This window comes from Hylobates moloch, unplaced genomic scaffold (assembly GCF_009828535.3).
Source record: "Hylobates moloch isolate HMO894 unplaced genomic scaffold, HMol_V3 SCAFFOLD_1, whole genome shotgun sequence".
Lineage (NCBI taxonomy): Eukaryota > Metazoa > Chordata > Mammalia > Primates > Hylobatidae > Hylobates > Hylobates moloch.
In genome coordinates this window covers 36,354,054-36,375,990 of record NW_026652276.1, presented here as the reverse complement: position 1 = coordinate 36,375,990, position 21,937 = coordinate 36,354,054, and the positions used below count along the sequence as shown (strand labels likewise).

Genomic DNA, 21,937 nt, shown 5'->3' with positions numbered 1-21,937 from the left:
AAAAAATGATTTATTGAATGTGGGTCATGTCCCTGGCACTGTTCTAGATGTCCCGGCCTACTGTGTCTCATTTATTCCTCACTCCAGTTCTGTGACATGGACGATGATGGTGATGATGATGAACTTACTTCTACATCTGCTAAATCATGACAGCTGGATTCTTTTACAAAAAAAGAGAGTAAAAATTACCAATTATCCCACCACCCATGTCTGTCGCCATTGTTCATATTTTAGTAGTCTTTCAGACTTCCTCTGTATGTTTATGTAAGGAAATGTATGTACACCTTTTAAAACATACTTTAAAAAAATCTCCTTTTTAAAAAGTTAACAGTATAGCATGAACGTTTTTCCATAAAAACAAAAAATTCTAGACCTGCAGACTGTTGATTGTAGCAGGAGAGTATTCCATTTTATAAATATCCCAAATGCATTCACCCTCCCTCGACGGTTGGGCTTTGAAACCATTTATAAGCAAAATATCCTCCCAGTTTTTATATTTTTTCAAAATATATGCACAAAGATGCATATGCGTCTTTGCACAATTGTCTGATTATTTTCTTAGGAAAAATTCCTAGCAGTAGGATTGCTGGATTAAAGGCTATGTACATATTAACTTTTGTCACATTTCACCAAAATGCCTTCCAGAATGTTTGAACAGATTTCCATTCCCGCTGATACTACACCTCTGCTCATTTGTTCCATCTCTTAAAACAGGGTCGCTTCTGCTCTGTGGCTCAGCCTCCTCGCCTCTGAAATGGGTGTGAGAATACAACAAATCACAGTTCATATTTACTTAGCACACACTGGGTGCCAGACTATGGACTAACACTTTATATAGATTAGATTTTGTCATTTAAGTCTCACATCAACCCTGGGAGAAAATTGTAATATCCCTACTTTACTCTTTTTCTCCCCATTTCTCAGGCTCAGAAAGGTTCAGTAACTTGCCTGAGGTCACCCAGCTAAAAAGTGGCCAAGCTGGGGTGGAAGCCCAGCTCCGTCTGCTTCTGGGATTGGGACTCTTGCGCTCTGGGCCATGCATTTCTTAGTCCAGATGAGTTGTCTGATTAATGAACATGGGTGGCAGAGCCTCTCAACCTTTGTGCACATTGCCAGGGCATCACCATTGCTCACAGGAATGTGTCTGTCCAGCAGTGCTTGCCTTAGTGTGAAAGTAGCAAGGAGGGGTTTTCTGGAAGGTTTGGGAGTTTCCCCTGAGAACAAATGAAGCGTCTTTTTACTTTTGTTTTGGAAATGAGGAAGCATGTTTTCAAAGTCAGCACCATCTCCCACACTGAAACCACAGACCTAAACAGATTCCCCAACCTCACAGCCTTCTCAGTCTGTGACCATCTCTCCATTTCTCCCTGGGGGTTGCAACTGCCATTTTGACTTCTCCAGACTCTAAGGAGATTCAGCACTTCTTTTTGGACTGGGGGAGTCCAGCCCTGTGGGGTCTAAGAATGAATTAATCCTGGCCCACTCCTTAGACTTCCTTTACAGGCCTATTATTTGAAAGTGGCTAAGTAACATAGCTCCTGGGGGCTGAAGTGAGGCCTCAGGCCTCCCCAGCTCACACCAGCCACTCCTACCGGCAGCCGGCAACCCCAGATCCTTGTATGTGACAGGAACCATTGGCAGGCACATGCCAGAGAAGGGTGCATTCCCAGCCCTCTCTTTACCCGCAAGGAAGAGATTTCTTAAGTGTTGCTTTAACAGGTTGATGCAAAATAAATAAACAGAAAAGGAGGGAGAGGGAGATGGACGGTTTTCAGTAAATAATGCAGCGGCCAGCAGTTGGAAGGGAGCTGGTGGGGAGGAAGTTTCCCACCTAAGCAGTTGTGACAGGAGTATTAACTGGGAGCCCAGAAAGCAGCACAAACGCAGCACAGTGAGGACTGCCAGAGCACATAACGGGGCTGGAAAATGTGTGTCAAGATAAAATGGTGCATTATGTTTGCACCTTCCCATGAACGGAGCCAAGGGTGTCTTTGAGGTGCCTTCTTCCCAGCCCTGGCCAGTTTGACTGTGCTTCAAATGAGCACAGGCCTCCACTTCAGGAGGGCAGCCTGCCCTGCCTCTCACTGAGGCTAATAGTTGTGTGCACGTAGACGGTGGGCCCCTGGAGACTCACCCCTGCTTTTGGAGAAAGGTTTTTATTGCCTTATCTAATATGAGGCTGATTCCTTTTAAGAACACATGTTGACTAGACACTGCTGATGGGAACCTCGCAGAGTCATCTTAGGGAGGGCGGTGGCCCACGGGTGGGGAGTCTTTGTCACTAACAATTAAAGAAGGGATGGCCCAGGGGAAAATTGAAACAGGGGGCTGGAGGGAGATGGGAAAATAAACAAATGTCTCTGAAACATCCCCCGTGTGCCTGGCACAGTGCCTAGCCCCTTACGTATATATTTTTTCATTCTATCTTCTCCCCAGCCTTGCGGAGTGGATATTTTTATCCTCATCTTACAGATGAAGAAATTGATGCTCAAAGGGGTTCAGCAGCTTGCAATGTCACAGAGCTAAGAAGGAGAGACTAAGATTCTGAGAGAGCATAATGGAAATAAAAATGGTGCTATCGAAGGAAGAAAAAAATGTGTTTTGTGATATTTGATAGAATGATGCTCCTGCTCTGACGTGGGCAAGAGATAAGGCCTTCCAGCCATGTGTTTATTCACTCTGTGGCTTTCACAAAGCACAACAACCTGCAATATCTCTGTTTGCCAGTCTGTACAAGCAGACATAAGTGCCCTTCGCTTATCCGTCTGAAACACCTGAACGTCTGCAAATGAATAGAGAGACATGAGTGGGAGCGACACAGCGGTCCTTCTCATGTCCTTCGAGTGATCTTTTCTTGTCTGTGCCATCCCCACCCAGGTATGACTTTATCGAGATTCGGGATGGGGACAGTGAATCCGCAGACCTCCTGGGCAAACACTGTGGGAACATCGCCCCGCCCACCATCATCTCCTCGGGCTCCGTGCTCTACATCAAGTTCACCTCCGACTACGCCCGGCAGGGGGCAGGCTTCTCTCTGCGCTACGAGATCTTCAAGACAGGTCAGTGTGGTCACACGTAGGGGCTGGGAGATGGGCGTCTTAGAGAAGAAGGAGGGACAGCACCCAGTGGGCTGAGGCACTGGGTAAGGGTGACAGTGTCATCCAGCTTGAGCATGGTGAGAGGTCCAAGGTGAACCCAGAGACATCCTGAGAAGAAGAGCCAGCTCAGGTTATCCACCAGCTTAAGGGGGTGGGCTGTAGAGTGGAGGGGGGGTCAAAACAGCCATTGTTTGTGGTATTAGACAAACAGAAAAACACTTCTTGAAAGAATCGGATTTTTGTATGTTTTTTAAAATCAAAATAATCTTCATGGGAAAAAGCAAAACTCTGATGACTTTCTCACGATTACTTCATGGTCTAATGTTGTCTTTATTTGGAACTACATGGGGCTAAGGACATAATCTTTTCATTGTCTGGAGTCTCTAAAGATCTTGCCATGACCTCCCAAACGGGGTCACACCATAGCTTTTAAATTAAAATAAGGTTCCTAGAAATTCCCCTTGGCAGTCCATGTTACCACCTCTGTCCCTTGAACCCCTACTCTCTAAATGCCAATGAACTTGACTCCCTGAAAAGCAATCAGAAAATAGCAGAAAAAGAGTCAGAGGGCACCGCACTTGCTTTAAGTTGACTGCTTGATTTCCATCAGGTCCCCCTTAGATTACTTTAGGGCCTGAGAATATGGGCCAGTGCTCATTTCCAAAACTAAATACAGCAGACTTTTATTCACAAGACCCCACTTCATCATCTACACTCAAGCTCTCCCAGTGGTGTGTCCTCTTCTGTGATGTGTGGAGCTTGTTATCTCGAGGCTAAGGGAAGCATGTCCTCCAATCCTCCCCAACCGCCACCCACTCCCTTCCTCAGAGGCTCCCCTTCCATCTATGTGTGTGTCTCCCCTCTCCCCCGAGGAGCCCAAGTTTTACAACTAGTGGATGGAGTCTGGTTCGAGGGGAGGTTGTCAGCCTTGTCATCAAGAGGCCCAAGACCGGCGCCTGCTGAGTTCAGTGTGAGGGGAACTATTCATATATATTTTCTTTTTCACTAAACAGTTCTTGAAAGGAAGTGGTAGCTGCTGAAAGCACTTTTTATATCCACTCTGTCTAAATATTTGCCGGATTTGTCTGCCTGAGAACAAGAACGTGGAATCAAATGAAGGGGTGGGGCAAGGGGACTGTGTCATGCAAGAGTGGCAGCCCAGGCTGCTGCAGGGCACAGGTCCCAAGAAGGTCTGTCTGCCTTGGGTTTTCATGCTCCTGACTATGATGAGGTCACAGGGGCTGACAATCTGTGTGTCCAGTGGCTCAAGCTGTTGTGAGGCCTCTGAGTAGCTTGATCCATATTCCCCTGAGTCTTGTGCAAAATTCAGATCAATGCCACCAGCACCAGTGGAGCATCCTCTGCTGCTGAGCAGTGGGGAGAATAAAAGAGAAAGAAATAAAAGAGGGTGCTTGCTCTCTTTGGGTTGGAGAGGCAGGTGTGCAAACCCTTTGCACGTAACAGATTCGCAGGTGATGTTATTGGATGAGTGTGTATGTAAACTGAAAGGAAAACTATGATATGAGGCAGAATTAATAAGTGCAAAGTAAAGGTACAATTGACATGTGGTGGTTATGAAAATGGCGGAGCAGTCAAGTGGCTTAGCAATCGAGGGGCTCCAGAGAATCTATTCGATAGTAAGGTCCCTAGTGCTAATGCTGCCACTCGGCTTCACTGTGCTGGCCATGAAAGGAAAACAGCTCCAAGCAAGATCTTCCAGGAAGCTGGGCAAGGAAAGTCAGAACAAGGGTGAGCAGGGCCATGAAAACTCAGCCTTGGTCTCACACCACCCAACTTAGTATTTCACAAAGCATCGTGCTACATTCTCCAGAAAGCCACAGGAAAAGTCAATGTTCAATCTATCCATCATGCAAATTTGAAAGGAGGATATTAAAAGATAAAACATGTAAGAGGGTATCATAATTCAACATTGCTGTCTTGAGGACATGCCGAAGCAGGATTTCAAATGAAGCAACAAGTCTGTGAACTGCCTAGAAACAATGGTGCCAGCCAACGGAGCTAGGTGGCTTCAGCTTGGAGAAATGGGGTGGCCTGCTTTAAGGATTGGGGTTGCCTAGTGAAGAGATTGTAAGAGAAAGCCCTGCCAACAACAGCCACACTCCTGGCAATGTGCGAAAGCAGATGAGAGCCCATAGACTTCTCAGGGCCACTTGTACCTGCCATCATACCCGCCTGCTGCTGGAAGAGCAACTGTCCGCATGAAAGTCAGTCTTATATACGCCGGGTGCGGCGGCTCACACCTGTAACCCCAGCACTTTGCGAGGTTGTGGCAGGCGGATCACCTGAGGTCAGGAGTTTGACACCAGCCTGGCCAACATGGTGAAACCCTGTCTCTACTGAAAATACAAAACTTAGCTGGGTGTGGTAGCACGTGCCTGTAATCCCAGCTACTTGGGAGGCTGAGGCAGGAGAATCACTTGAACCCAGGAGGTGGAGGTGGAGGTGGCAGTGAGCCGAGATCATGCCATTGCACTCCAGCCTGGACGACAAGAGCGAAATTCCATCTCAAAAAAAAAAAAAAAAAAAAAGTCAACCTTGTATAAGGTGCAGAAATGTACAAGGGAGCAAAATTCAAAACAGAGAAGTTTAGAAAAATGAGCATTCATGCAGGTGCCTTGTCCTATACCCACATTTCCATTGTTGGAGTCAGGAGAGAAAATATACAAAGTTTACATCATCCACAGAACATGAAAGAAATGGGTGGACATGCTGAAGAAATCCAAACAAACACAGCTATGTTTGCTAGTCGGATTCATAGAGAGGAAGAAGCAGGGGAAACTGTAAACACAGATACGCAAATAGCCATACAGAGGGCTCTAGAAGCCTTCGATGGTACATTACCCTGGTGAGGCTCTGCTGTACGACCCACAGTGTGAGTGCAGACCAGGGCATGTGGCTGGCATGGAAGGTTCATGTCTGCCCTAAGTGCAGTGGTGTATAAAAGATTCTATATGTTACCAGACTGTCTACATTTACAAGGGTAAGCCAGAACAACTTACATACTTAAAAGATCTCAAATCAAGATATCGTGAGCAGAAGAGAAAAAAAAGGAATTTTTAAACGTAAAATGTCACATTGAAAACAAAATCAGTGGAAAATTGTGTGTGTGTGTGTGTGTGTGTGTGTGTGTGTGTGTGTGTGTGTGTTTGGTTTTTTCCAGAAGCTCCTTTAACCATAAGTTCAAGATCAGGTTTTCTTTCCTGTTTGCCTGTGACACTTCAGAAACTGACATTTCTGGGGTCATTCACAGAGGTAGAGAAAACTCGGAGTGCCTACTGCCTCCACTTCCTGAATTCAGGAAGTGAATTCACCTTCTGCGCGGAAGGCAAACTCAGCTTTCGGTAAAACCACCGTGTTTTAAATGTCTTGATACCTATAGATTCTTCTACTTGCAGAGTTATTGTAAAATTCACAGCGGAAAAACAGAGTGGACATTTTTCGTAGCAGAGTCCTTTCCTATGAAATCATTCGCTGCAACCCAAATCTCCCAGCTTCTGTGGACAATCTTAGCCTTGAGTGGGCTTGAGTATTTGTTGACTTGAGTTCTTCGTTTAACCTTTAAACCTTCTAACACATCTCAGAAAAGGATCTTGGATAAGGCAGATGTCTGCAAGAGCCAGCCAGCTTCTGCCTCCTTTTCTGAGATCTCTTCCTGGCATCTGCTATTCAGCTGCTTTTGTGATGCTGCAAACTGTGAGATGGTATGATTAGAGATGAATGCATGATGTTAACAGACAGGTTTGATTTTTCTGCATAAAAATAGATAAAACTGGACAAAAGTTTTTCCACCGCCTTCAAAATAAGCCAAAGGATATACCCATTTATAGCCATATATCAGAAATGCTTTTTTTTTTTTTTTTGCCTTAAGTACCTAAGGTTGAAGTTTCTTTTCAGTCAAATGCAGGAGCTCAAAACCTTGGGAACTATGGATACTTTCGAATTTCACATTCTCCAAGCTTCTCTTAGACTCACTAGGTGTCCATCGTGGAAGCACTTGTGCCCCACCAATGACAGGAACCAAAGAAAGATGCCGCCAGAAAATTCCCCACTCCCAGGGGGGTGGACATTCCCCTTGCCTTCTAAGGGAATGACAATAGAGCAAGCTCTAAGAGGGCATGTCAGGATGCTCTTTCTAGCTCTCAAGGAAGAAGTGAATAGGGAGTTAATTTCCTCCCAACCATGTGTGAGGCTCAGCTGAGTGGCCCGCATGAAGAATGCTGCACAGCAGCCATAAACTCTAACCTTTTCAAAATTCCTCTTGGCCCCCTGAAGACCCGCCAGTTGGCTTGGCTTTGCTGAATTGCCTCATCCCGGGCCATTGAGGAGGCCCTCAGGAGTCTGAAGCCCAATCATAAACAAAGCTGGGGGAGGCGGCCCCAGCTCATCCCTCCAGGACTAGCTGCCCATTGAAAACTCTGGGCCTGCCCTGCTGCTGCCATGCATATGAATGATGGGGTGCAGAGCCTCTGAGATTCGCTGCTTAGAGCCTCCACAGAACCCATGCAAAGGTTAGCCCTTGCCCTCGTGTGTTCCTAGTCCCTACCCTGCCAAAGCACAGCACAAGGCGGAAAGTAGGAAGTGATGGATGGATAGGTAGGAGATACTGGGATTTTCTGTCTGGTGCTGAAGAAAGTTGCAACTCCTCCATCCTGACTTATTTGCATGGCACTTCTTCCAAATCAGACATTTGCCTCTTTCCAGAAAGCTGTCATCAATAAAGAGACTCAATGAGAGGCCCCCTACAGGAGCTGTGGATAAAGGCATCGCTGCAGGCTCAGATCAGTGTATTGACATCACCTAGTTATATTTCGGTGTGAGTCCCAGAGGACACTTCCTGCCAGTAAACACCTAGTTTATCGAGTATTTCTGGTTGGTTGTGTTTTTTATGCTTAGAGTGTCTATTATCCTCCTCAAAAATCCTGCTTCCTTTTCTTCTTTTAAAATCTGAACATAACGAGTGAAATCAATTCTAATTGTCCAGCATTTTCATTCGTCACGTGAATGTGCATGAGCTTGTGCTCCGTGGGTCCATGGGTCTGGGTTGCAGTGCTCCCGGGACCCATCTGTGGTGCTGCCCTGGCAAATGGTGGCTGGTTAAAGCACAAGGACCCTTTTAATATGACTCCACCTAGAGGCATTAAGAGATAGGGTGGCTGTAATCCTCTTATGAGCTGTTCCTGCTCCTGCCGCCATCCAAGCTTGCACCAGGATGCGAATGTGTGCCGCATTTAATCGGGATGCCTTCTTGCGTCCCAAGAAAGCAGACACAAGAGCTCAGGAGAGAAACAAGGCCATCCACACCACAAAGGAGCCAGAAGCCTTCCAAATGTCAGTGCACTGCTGCATTTTTCCAAACTTGTTGCCGGAGCGGCCTTTAACATCCCCAACGGCCTGCTGTGATCCACCAGCTAAAAACATCGATTGTTAATTGTCCGACCACTACAGAGCAGCTCGTTTTAATATAGTCATGACATGAATGAGACCCAAGCTCCCCTTTGCCCCTCCCCTGAGGCACCTTGGATCTTGGAGGGAGAAGGGGGCACTTCGTTGGCTGTGGTACAATAGGGGCTAGTGTTGAGGTCAGCAATAAATAAGGGGTAACATTGTTTTCCCTGCTGGCAATCAGCAAGGCTTCCTTAAGGATTGAAATAACTTACATTTCTGGAGTGAGCAGCTGAGTAATTGAGAAAGAAGACTCTGTTCCTCTTTTCAAGAGAATCCCTCTCTCTCTCTCTCTCTCTCTCTCTCTGTCTCTCATACACACACACACACACACACACACTTCTCTGCACCCCCACCCCACTCCCCAATTCCTCAATTGCTGCTCTCACTCTAACATGTCGGGCAAGCCAGCTGTGTCTCCCTAATTTATGAGGGCTTGAAACGTGCATGTGAAGAGTACGTTGCTTCAAGGGCCACTCCAGTGGCAACAAAAACCTCAAGAGTAGGGGGATTTGGGGCCAAACATTTAAATAACCCATGTGACAGAGGCCACGAAGAAAGGCATCTTCTTCTTAGTGCTACAGTTCTCTTTTACATACAGGCTCTGAAGATTGCTCAAAGAACTTCACAAGCCCCAACGGGACCATCGAATCTCCTGGGTTTCCTGAGAAGTATCCACACAACTTGGACTGCACCTTTACCATCCTGGCCAAACCCAAGATGGAGATCATCCTGCAGTTCCTGATCTTTGACCTGGAGCATGACCCTTTGCAGGTGGGAGAGGGGGACTGCAAGTACGACTGGCTGGACATCTGGGATGGCATTCCACATGGTGAGTGATGTCATGAGGCATTCCTCAGTAGCTTGGCCTTTGCCTGTTAATTGCTTTAGTGATGATAAAGAGGAAGAATAAAGACTTCGAAGCTCCTATGAGTTCTTATATGACCCATGGTGACTTTCTCTTCTTCCCCTTCACTAAGGATAGCTTGAGAGAAATTGCAGGAAGCCTGTCTACTTTCTTGGAAATATTTCTTTAGAAAAGGATAGGAGACTAAACAGATACTTGGAAAGGATGAGAAAACTTATAGTGTTCATTTCTACTCCAAATTGTCAGGATAGAAGGTGGCTCGGTGGCCATCCCCTGTGACCAAACAGAAGGACTCCAGAGCCAGACTGGCCGGGCTTAACTCCTGGCTCTGCTACTCACCAGCTGTGCAACCTTAGACAAATTCCTTACCCTATCTGTGTCTTATCTGTGTTAAGTTAGCTGCTATCATCATCATTATTACTATAATTTTAAAATTATTATTAATATAGTCATAAATATTGAAAAGATACATCACCCAAGGCTAAGAGCCACCAGTACTTCACAGGTGAAGACCAACATAGATCTTGGGTCTAATCAGCATTGGAGAGGAACAAATCTTTCACTTTTGTAGTCATTGTAAGTTTTTTCTAATATAAAGGAGACTTGATGACTAAGCAAAAAGAGCAATTTCATTTCCTGGGTAAAGCACAAGACTTAGTCAGAAAACCTAGGTTGGAGGCCCAGCTCTGCTATTTCCTAGCAGTAAGAATAAAGAAATCACATGTGCTCTCCAAACTTCAGTTTCTTCCTCTGTAGAACAGACATTGTAATGATACTTTTCCAGCTCATCTTCCAGGCCACTGAGAACAGAATGAAGCCAGTGAAAGCGGCCTGTACCTTTTTAATGAAAAAGTGAAAGTGCTTTTTAATGTGCAAGAAAAATATTAGCTATTGTTCTTGAAACGTATCTTGGTTTTTATGGCAAGATGTACAAAGTGTGCTCCACTGAATAAAATGCAATGAGGGGAAGGGAAAACGGAGTGAAAACCAAGTTTGACATTTTGATTTCCACTGACTTCTCTTTGTCTTGAATGTCCAGTTGGCCCCCTGATTGGCAAGTACTGTGGGACCAAGACACCCTCTGAACTTCGTTCATCGACGGGGATCCTCTCCCTGACCTTTCACACGGACATGGCGGTGGCCAAGGATGGCTTCTCTGCGCGTTACTACCTGGTCCACCAAGAGCCGCTAGAGAGTGAGTTGGCTGATTGGGAACCTCTGTCCTGTCCTTCCATCAGGGCTGTGAGGGTGTACAGGTGAAGAGGGGCTGAGCTCTATGAGAGAGGAGATGGGAACTCTACGGAATTTATGGTGGCATCTGAGTTTAGAGGCGCCCACATCCTCTTGCCAGGAAGAGGTTGATGAGAAAAGAACACATTTCAATCTGGGTGCTTATTTCTTTAAAAAATATATATCTGTGTGTAACAAGAATTAGCTATTTTCAGGGAAAGTCATGGTACCATCTCATACCTCAGTTTCCTCATCTATGAATGAAAGAGATGCTAGTTAGGATGATCTATACAGGGCCCCTCCTGCGCTAACATTTTTTTACTCTGTGGCCATTTTTTTCCCTCTCAAAATCTCAGGGGCCATTGTCACAAAACTGAACCATTTTAAACCTCTCTTTCTCTGTATTTTTTGACATTAACCATCTCTGGGCCTGGGTAATGTTTTCCTGACTAGATTGGTACAACTGCTTAGACTTGGACTTCACCCTTCCACCAAAGATAGTTTGTGGAGCTTCTAGTATGTGCCAGGCACCAAACAAGGAATTAAAAACTATCACTCTGACTGCAGCTGCTGTGGGACTTGCGGTCCCTCAGCACTGAGCAACATCTTCAAATCAGCTGCTCTTGGACATGTGTTTCAAATATACTGCCATTTCTACTTAAAAATCCAAACGATAACTTTTGTTTTTTTTTTTTTTGAGACAGAGTCTCTCTCTGTTGCCCAGGCTGGAGTGCAGTGGCTCAGTCTCAACTCACTGCAACCTCCACCTCCCGGGTTTAAGCGATTCTCATGTCTCAGCCTCCCGAGTAGCTGGAATTACAGGCATGTGCCACCATGCCCAGCTAATTTTTGTATTTTTAGCAGAGGTGGGGTTTCGCCATGTTGGCTAGACTGGTCTCGAACTCCTGGCCTCAAGTGATCTGCCTGCCTTGGCTGGGATTATAGGTGTGAGCCACCATGTCCAGCCCCAAATAACTTGAAAGACTAAAGAAGTACTTTTAAGAATGCTTCAAGCTATGGAAATCCTGCCCTGATTGCAGACAACTCACCATATATGTAACTACAGACACGGCAGCCTGGCCTGCAGGAAGGTTGCTGGGTTTTGCATTTGTTTTTTCATCAAAGAGCTTCTGAAGATTGAGTGACAAAGAAACAGTATGGCAAATTGCACCAGGTCCCGTGAATGGCCAGTGCAGTCACAGAGTAAAGAATAGTTTGATACCTGATAAGGATTGCTGGCCCATCTTAGACACATACACACACACATATCGATCAGTGTTCATGGCATTCATGGAAGGACAGCAATGCAACTGACAGCACAGGGCCAGAGTAAGTGACTTCTGGGTCTATTTGTCCAGACAGGTGGTGCAGGGGAATAGAGAGTGACATGCATGTGCTCAGGGAGAGATTTCCCAAAGACAAGTATTTATGCTTTGTAATGTCTGTATTCTGTGCCAGAACTCAGAAGACAGTTGAGTGAAAAAAGAAAGAAGCAAAAGTGCCTCCTGGGTGTTTACTAATAAAGCAGGCTTCCCACGACGTATCAGCTCACCCAAATCGCCACGAGTCTATCTCACATTTACCTGTATTGCAGTAATGGTGCATCTGGCATCTGTAGCCTGCAGCAGTAACAATTCTTGTGCTTTAGATTGTATTTTTAATTTGTATGATGATTCTCTTATTTATCCATAGCCTGATTTCTTTTAGGTCCCATTTAGTTTCTTTCAGAGCCAGAGGGGTTGTCAAGCTCCCTCGGTGTAGTTGTTTTTATAACTTGGTGTAGTTGTTTTTAAATTTGAGCATACAATTAGGGTCTTTTAAATGAGGAAGTGCCTGCAAGGACTTGTCCCTAGAAGGGAGGCAGCATTTGGGGGATCCCGGGGTATGAGGTTGGAAGGCCTAACTCTGCATTTGACCGTCTCCTTTCCCCAGACTTTCAGTGCAATGTTCCCCTGGGCATGGAGTCTGGCCGGATTGCTAATGAACAGATCAGTGCCTCCTCTACCTACTCTGATGGGAGGTGGACCCCTCAACAAAGCCGGCTCCATGGTGATGACAATGGCTGGACCCCCAACTTGGATTCCAACAAGGAGTATCTCCAGGTACTTGTGCAGACACCAGAGGATGTGCAGAGTGTGTATGTATTGCTGGGGTAGCTCCTCAAGTACAGTAGACAGAGGACACAAAGAAAATAAACACAGCATACCTGAGAACTCCATTCATCCAAACAGATGTGTATGCCAGGCACTGGGTTACATGCTGGCATACGCTGATCAGAGGGAGACTGCCCCTGCCCTTGTGGAGATTACTGGGCCTGGGGAGAAGTTGTTTGGCCAGGATGCTGTTTGCCCTATCACTATAGATATCCAAGGAACATTCTATAAGCTGTTTGGATCTTCCTGATTCTTGGCACAGGGAGGCATCAGGGACATGGGGGGCATTCTCCTAAGGGGAGGTTTGTTGAGGTGCTAGCTGCATATGACAGCTTCTCATGATCTTTGCCATTTGGAGAGAGCCCTGCCAGGAAGGTTTTGCACAGAGCTATCAGAAGAACACACAGGAAAATGTCACTACCAGGAACAGAACTCAAGGCGCCCAGATGCTCAGCAGCATCTCTTCAGACCATTGTTTGCTTTATTCTGAATAAACCTTGCAGCTCATGTTGAGTAATCTTCCCGCACTGCACACTGCTCCAATTCTCATCCCCTGGGAAGAAGTAAACAGGGGAAAAGCAAGCTACTAGTTCCACACCAGAGCAGTGACTGCTTTTATGACACACGTAAGACAGCCTTGTGACCCACTGACAAGCCTGTCCTAGCTCTGATGCGACACAGTGACCTCTGCTCTAAGAAGGATGTTGCAAAGCAGACAACAGGAAAGGGAGAAAGACCACTTAGAAACTCCAGGGAGTCCACAGAGGCTCTAAAAGCAAGCCCTGGGGCCATTTGTCATTGTCTCTTCTCTCTGCCTCTCCAAAAATCCATCTCCTCTCAGCCTGCAAAACTTCCAGAAAGTTCTGTATAACTGGCATCCCCTATCTTTGACCTTAATCATATACTGTCTCCTATTGCCATCCACCTGTTTCTCATACGTGTAGACGGCACTGTGTACTTATTCGAATGTTTAGTAATACTGAGCACATTGTAGGTCACCAATAAGTGCTTACTGAATTGAATTTAGCCACTGTGTGCTAGCTACATTTTGGTCATTTGGAGACTGCCATTAAGAAACACCATGGCCAGCAAAGGAATGACATCCAGCAATTTCCAAATGGGTTTGGAATTGTGGGAGGGGAAGTACCTTAAAATGTTGGCCATCCTCCTCATGGAGCAAAAGGTCAGGCCTTGGTGCGTAAGCCTAATTGCTTGGGCAGACTCTACATGCCCTTTGACCCCTCTGTGACCTGAGCAACTAAATACACAATGGAGCGAGAGGGTGTGGGGAGGGGATGCCTCTATGAGTGTGACTTTTGGAACTAGGGCATTATAAGTGAACTGGATTGAATTGGACAGGAGTAGAGTGGAGTAGATTCAACCTCGTTTCTTTAAAGCAGCATCTGCTTCCATGGTCCAAGGCAGGCCATCATTTACTAAGAAGGGATGATAGCTCTAGATGTTCAATGATTGAGAAAAATTGAGTATTGTCCCTTCATGTTTGCAAAAGAGAGAAAAAAGAAAAATAACCTAACTTTTCAAGGTGTCTGATTTAGTGTAAGATAATGAGAGTTTAATCGTCCAGTGGAATTGCAAACTGCTACTAATTACAAGCACATCTCAGTGAATCACAGATACAGGTTGGGAGCGAAGTCTAATGATTGTGTCCTTTGGAAAAAAACAAGACACTGCCCTGTGTCGAGAATGGTGTTCTCTTACTCCAGCCCTCTCTTCCCCAGGTGGACCTGCGCTTTTTAACCATGCTCACGGCCATCGCAACACAGGGAGCGATTTCCAGGGAAACACAGAATGGCTACTATGTCAGATCCTACAAGCTGGAAGTCAGCACTAATGGAGAGGACTGGATGGTGTACCGGCATGGCAAAAACCACAAGGTAAATCCATGATCCTACCTTAAAGGCACATTGGACCAGGGCAAGAGGGATGGGATCAGGGGAGCTTTAAGCCGACCTCCTACAGGAGAGAGGGCCTTGTGTAGTCAGGCTCAGATAATTGATGGAGGCAAGGGTCGTGCTGGCCTTGAAAATCTTCTCTCTTAGGCTAAAGCGATTGGAAAACACCGTTTCTCTGACAGCCAGTTGCTGTTGCATCTTGCACAGCAGAGAGAGAGAGCTTGCAGAGTGTTCTCTGACTTCAAATGAAGGAGAAAATGCAGCCCCAGTCCACTTCTCCCCACACAGGATTCACTGAACATTTATGGCCTGAGTCCCTTCCATATGCTGGGTTAACAATCACAAAACCACATGATACTATAGTTCAGGAGTTACCGAGCTCTGGAAATGAAAGGGCACAAATCCTGAGAGGGAATCACAGTGTCCTGGAGAAGAAAGAAGACAATAAATAATGAGGAGAAATTCAGTTTGTTGGGGATGGGCTCTGAACTGGCAATCATGCTTAGCGGCGAGGCATTGAATTCTCTCTGCTGGTGCCTCCCGCGTCTGCGGCTCCCGGAGGTGTGGTCTGTGTGGGTGATGCGGGGCTTTTGTTGTATACATATGGACGAATGTCTGGCACTCCACTTTCTTAAGACACATGACATTCTGGGTCTGCAGCTGGCACGTGCGATGTGCTGGCTGTATGTGTATATACACAGCACACTCAGCCCATGGGGGCTTACTGCAAACAGCCAGGGGCTTGTGTTGGTGGGATTGGGGTATCTGTGATGGGAATACAGGGCATGGTGCCCCCTGCAAAGCAGGAGGAGCTGGTGCAGAGGTCTGGAAGGAGAGTGTGATGTCCGGGGGATTCCTAGGGGCTGCCTCTCCTTCCCTAAAAAGGAGGTAGGGAGGGAGGAAGAGGGTCTCTCCTGTAGCATTACAGTTCCACCAAGCCCTGGTGTGTCAGTGTGTGAAATCATCAAAATGGGGCACATGTGGCCAAGCCTAGGGAGGCCAAAGATCTTTTCCAAAGGGAAATCTCCTCAGCCCCTGTCACTGCCCCGAGGCAGCTTGCTCTGGCTGGTGCGGCTGGAAACCTTAGACCCAGAAAATTCTGAACTGTGATGTTGGCAGTCTCACTTGGGAAACGGGAAAAGGAGTAGATTTTTAAAAAATCAAAATCACCATAGTAACGGGGCACCACTCATCTGAAAACCATGGCCTCTGGATATTACCAGGTATCTCACACACATGCACACAATTGCCCGATTTCCACGATAAGGAAAGTGAGGTACTTAGCAATTGAAAGATGCGCCAGGCCAGGTCTGGTTTCCCACTGACTTGGTTTCAGAAAGACTTGCCAAGCATCTGTCGGGAATGGCCAGCCTGAATTGACACTGGGTACCAGGAGCTTGGGGGCTGACACCTGGTTCCACCCCACCCTTTTCAATTATAAACCGGTAGATCTCGGAAGCTCAGCCAGCAGACGAGGGCCAGAAGCCAGGCAGGGGTGGTCCCCGGGGAGAGGAGCGGGGCTCACCTGATTGTCTCCCCGTCCAGGCTCAATGACTAAGCAGCATGGGCCCAGAGGGATACTGTAGCATAAGCTGTTTTAAAAGCATGCAGATGGACCAGGATGCTATTTAAAACATCATTTGTAGGAAATCTGCTTTTGGAAATACCTTAGCACTGCACATTTTCATAGAATGCTGTCCTCCCTGGCTTTATCCCCGGTATTCATTCTTCAGGAAAGATATTCCTGAAATTGAATTTAGCTTTCTTGTTTTCAGAATTATTTTTCTCAACTTTTTCATAGTGGATATATTCTCTCTCTTTTGCCTCCTCTTTCCCCACTTGGCTAGATTGATTTCCCCAGGAGCCAAGGGGTAACTTGAGAGGTTTTTTTTTGTTTTTGTTTTACTGAATTAGTCGTGCCCAAATAAACGGAGTTGGGGCAGAGGAAAAGCCCTTTCTCTTCCCCATTAGAAATTCATCCTTTGTGTACTTAGAAGGAGGCAGGAAAATGGAGAGCCTGCCAATTAGGCATCGCCCCACTCTCCAAGCTCCTTCACCCCACTGCGGGTGTGGTGGGCGCCCAGGGGCTTTCCTTGTCTCCCCTGCAAGGATGGTCTCAGCTGCCCCTTCATTAGCAGATCTTTCGTTCAGATATCTGTATTTAATATGCAGATTCCCCCTCATTCACGGTGCGTCAGTGCAGCTCTCTGGGCTGTTGGGGTTGAAGTAGTTGAGTGAACCGTGCCAAATAGATTTGTCAAGTCTGCCGCAGTTTGATTTGATGCCATGGGGGGAGGTGGGGGTTGGGGAGGGACTTGGGGGCAGTGGAGGAAGAGGCTTCGTCCACGCCGAGTGCCACCACTGAGTTTCTCTTTGTAGCTGCTGGATGGTGGGCACTGTGCCAAGCTAACTGGTGCTAAGTGGTGGGCTTGAAAGTGAAATTCAGACAACAGGAGTTAGCACAAAAGCAAAGCAGAGATGAAGGCAAACGCCTGCTCTGCTCTGCTCTGCTCTGCTCTGCTCTGCAGAGCAGAGGGAAGGTTTGCAAATGCCTTCCCAGTGTGCAGGGAAGGAAGAGGGAATAGTGACATTTGGGACAGAAATGTGGGAACTCGATTTCAACTCCCTGGTCACTGTCAACAGCAATGCAGCATACCAAAGACCAGGGAATTGGGGAAGTCAGAGAAAAACAAGATTAATGAGCGCTCAAGGTGGCGGGGGAGGGCTGTGCTATGTCTTTGCAAAACACTGTTTACAATGTGGACCCAGACTGGGCTGAGACAAGGCCTAGGCTTCTGAAAGAATGCCTTCCTTCTTACTGCCAGGGGGTGAGGAAGACTAAGGAACTCTTTTCCAGCCTCCCCTAGCCAGGGAGCAGCCTGTTCTTGGTCTTTTCCCATCCAACAGGTCATCATGAGGTCGCCTGTGAGAAAGTGGTCAGTCACACTGTTGCTGGGGCATTGCCAGCCTCCTCCTGGCAAATGCAGCCTGGTTACACAGGCCGCATCACAGCGCATCCCAAATCTTTATCCAATTCCACATGCCATAAATATGGAACCTCTGATTCTCATACAGGGCGGGTCCGCCTTATGTATATTTATGGCATAAACACAAGGCAGAGAGCTCATCTGCCTGATGGAACCCATATCCAACCCACGTGCTCCCTTAGATTATACAAATTGCTTTGCATACATTTCTTCAGAAACCACAAGCAGAAATTACTGCTTTTGGTTTCCCCAGCTATATTAATAACACCCTAGATGCAGACATGGCATTGTTAATACCATAGTAGAAGGTTCATGTATGTTTACATAATTATAGGCACAATTATGTACATACATACCAAGAGGGGTGCATGGAGAGCAATGGGAAGAGCTCAGAGGCACAAGGTCTTGGTCTAGGTCCTGCCCTCCTGAGATGCTGATTCCATGATTCTGCACTGGGGATAGGCTGTGCCTGGGGAATGGAACCACAGCTGGTGACAGGACACGGGAGAGAGACTATTGCCCTTATTTGTCTAGGCAAAAGCCCTTATCTTCAGTTCCCCCTCATTCAGTAAACGTGGGGATCTCCCTTGCTGACATAGCTCTGGTTAGTCACAGTGTTTCTGGGCTATTCTGATGTATTTGGAAGAAATCTGGGCTAAAAGAGAAAGTCTGTGGGGTGCCAAATGCATGCTATTGGTCAGATCGGGGATGGATGGGTGAAGATAGGGATGAGGTAAGACTTGGGTCCAAGAATTTTCAGAATTACCCCACAAGGAGTGGAAGGAATGCACTGAGCTCATCACATTAATGTTAAGGATGACCTCCAAGGGACTCAGAAAATCCTCAGGCACCAGCTTATCCACTAGAGAATTTCACAGTTTCACAACTGTGGAATTGAAGCTCTTAGAGATTAAGTGCCTTGCTGCAGGGACTGGGAAACTGGAGCCTCCATGGATGGCGCCTGGTCACCAGACTTGGATGTCCAGACTGGTGCTCTCCACAATCCGGCCTGGACCTTACTCTTCATCTTGAGGGAAATTGGCTTCCTACATGTTCAGCCCAAGGACTGAGAGGTACACATTTTCCTGGAAAGCCTCCTCTTCAGTGAAGTTCTGCATGCAGGATGAGCCTGTACATGGCTTAACCCACTAGGCTCATTGTTGTGGAGCTGGGCTTCACCACAGAATCATGAGGATGGAGAGTTGAAAGGAGTTGCCATTTGTTTGATTTGGCCACATCCCTTCAAAACAAATAAACACTCCACTTCAAAAATCCTCTATCCCATATTTATTTTCTAAATTAAAACAAATCATTTTTAAATCAGAGACTTGGGAGGACAGAAAGAGTGGTGTCAGAAAACCAAACCCTCAAATCAGTTGGCTAACAGCTAGAGGCACATGATGTCTATTTTCAGATCTTCTTAAACAGGGCACCATGTGACCTTGGAAATATCTCTTGGTGGCTCCACGCCTCAGTATTTCCACCCAGTCCAAATGGAATGGCGCTGCGGCTGCTATCGGCAAAGCACCTTGAGATCTGTAGATGGAAGGCTCTCTGCGGATATAATTAATGGAGTAGACCCACAAAGCTCTTCTTGAGCAGAAGCAAGTTATCAATTTAAAAAGTAAGAAGGCCCCATGGGATATTTATGGGCCTCTTTTAAAATCATAGGCCTGGAATGGACCACGATCAGTCATCCAGACCTTTCCCTGCATCTGATGGGGCCTGCATTGAGCTGCCTCAGATAAATGTCATCCATCCCAGCCTCACTGTTCTCTTAGGGATGCAATTATGCCTCTACTTGATCATTTAAGTTTTCAGGAAAATCCTTTTTTTAAAAAAACCTCCTGGCAGATGATGGGCTTCCCCTTATTCCTTTTGTGGTAGTAATTTTGTTTGTTGTATATGAGATTAGGACAATGCCTCACACTGTAATGGGCACCAGCCTTCAGAAGTCATGGATGGAACAGCATCATCTAACCATGGTTGTGTGTGCTCTGAAGGGGGCTGATACCCCTTCCAAGTTCAAGTCCCTCAGTTTATCTGACCCCCTCAATTATAACGGAGAAGAATCCAGTGCCCTAGGTAATTAAGTTTGTCCCTTATCCATTTGCCATGGGATGAGCTCAGACCTTTAGCCTCTCCACTTAGGAAGCTCAGGGGAAAATTTCATTATACAGAAGCTTGAACCTTTTCTCTATCAGGCTCCCGCGGCCAGCGTCACCCAGCTCCCGCGGGTACTGAACTGTCTCCAGTAGCTGAGGCGCGCCTCCCTGGCGCTGATAGCCTTGATGTTAAACTCCCAGGCCCCGGCTGTGCACAGAGGCCAGTGACAAGGAGCACACAGAGGGGATGTGGAAGGGCGCTGTGATTTTGCTTGGGCTGAGGAATCATGTTCCTTGCCCCAGCCTTCACCGGAAGAGGCAGGCAGGTGGCAGAGGTCTCTGGAACCTCACCCCGTTCCCTCAATCTCTCCCCACCTGGGAGTTAAAGGCGCCTCCTTAAGAAAACCCAAATATCTGTGTTAGGAGGTTTCCAGGGGTGGAGGGCCCACCCCACCCAGCTAGAATGTCCTAGAATGTCCGAGTTTCTCCTTCCGTCTTCCTAGGAGGACATTGGCCGTTCCCCCTAAGCCCACTCATTGCTCTGATCCTGTGTTCCTCCCCCGCCTGCTCTTCTCCAGCCCCACCCCTGAGCTGCCCTCCTCCCCGCTCCTCCCTGATGCGTTCCTGTCTCAAATCCTGAAACCCTAATCCTGTTAGTATGCTGTGTTCCAGGGCTCAGCGTCTCGATGGGGGTAACATAATCCCGCAGTAAATCTAGCGGGCCCCGCAGGCCCACACAGATGGGGATGCGCACATCCCCGCCCCCCAGAACGCAGCCGCCCCTGTGCCTCTGTCTCCTCCTTCATGTAGGAAAGCTGCCTGATGACAAAAACAGCCCGAAAGTGAAGGAGGATGAGAGCAGAGGTCATCAGAGTCCTAAATGTGCATTTGGTTGTTAGACAGCTTCTTTGCCTACCGGCATCCCTACCTTCTCTTAATCTCTCTCTCTCTCTCTCTCTCTCTCTCTCTCTATATATATATATATATACACACATATACACATATATCTATGTAATGTATACACGTGCATACACACACACATGCCTCTGACTCTATATCTGGCTAAGTTCCCACATCCACTAGAATGAAAGAAGCTTTAAAACAAGTTTTTAAATTGTCTTTAAAGGGGAGTTTTAAAGGAGAAAGATCAGGACCATGATTCACAAACAACAAAAAAAGCCCATTTGTCATTTCCCCCCCATTGCAACAGTTCCCTCCCCCTACTTGACTGTTTTGTGCAACAAATTAATTAAACAGGATGGCATTCATTGATTAGCAATTTATTTTTACGTGTAGACCCAATGGCTGGTTTTAGAGCAGATGCAAGGGAAGGGGGTGGCAGAGGGAGGACACACAGATCTGCAGTCAGGGTGAGTGGATGAGTCAGCACATTTGTTCCTGACACTAGTTTTAAAAACATGTTTCTGGTTTCCCCCAGCCTCTGCCCTGTGTTCCTGCCACTTTTCTCTTCTGTCTGCTTTGTTTTCCTCCTTCTTGAGTGTCTGTGCCAAGTACATTGAAAGGGAGAACTTTGGAGGCAATGAAACATTTATTAGTGGAGAGAAATATTTATTTTAAAAAAGAAGAGGAACAGCTCATGCACAATGTCTACCCCAGGGCTCCAGCACTGCGCTGTCTTGGAAATATTTCCCTGCTTTCTTTGCAGTCCCTGGAGCTGGCTGACTTCAGATATTTACAGCAAAATAGAAGTAAACAGTAGTTCACACCATAGGTAATGAAGAGATGGGAGTGTGCAAGCTGAACGCTGAAGCCCTACTCACATGAGAGGTGATGCACGTAAGGAGAGACTGTTTTTGTCCGCCAAAGGGCCCGCCTCATTTGGGAAGGGTGAAACAGCCAGCCGTGTCTCTCCTCCAAGGAGTTCAAACACTTGGACAGAATCTTCATCTTAGGCCCCAGAGGCAGGCATGATGACAGGTAGCATCTACACTGTCCTGGCACATGGGTATTGATAGCAAAGATGAATGGTATATAGGAAAAGGCTTTAGGCTGGGCAGAAAATTCCTCTGCCTAGAGGCCTAGAAGGTAGGAAGGCTGCAAAGCTCACTGTCCTCAGCTATGTCAGTCACTGCATGTTCTTCAAAGACAACTTAAGGAGG

General features: G+C 46.7%; 1 protein-coding gene across 6 annotated transcripts in view; it reads left to right on the top strand.

The window, feature by feature from the left end:
* The window catches only part of NRP2 (neuropilin 2), a 115,484-nt gene that overhangs the window by 31,106 nt on the left and 62,441 nt on the right, over window positions 1–21,937 (top strand). For all 6 annotated transcript variants that reach the window (XM_032754815.2, XM_058439312.1, XM_032754814.2 and 3 more), the window contains 5 exons: window positions 2,878–3,059; window positions 9,163–9,393; window positions 10,469–10,624; window positions 12,592–12,761; window positions 14,552–14,707. In XM_032754815.2, the coding sequence (XP_032610706.1) occupies window positions 2,878–3,059; window positions 9,163–9,393; window positions 10,469–10,624; window positions 12,592–12,761; window positions 14,552–14,707 (895 nt within the window). The remainder of the gene's footprint in view (window positions 1–2,877; window positions 3,060–9,162; window positions 9,394–10,468; window positions 10,625–12,591; window positions 12,762–14,551; window positions 14,708–21,937) is intronic.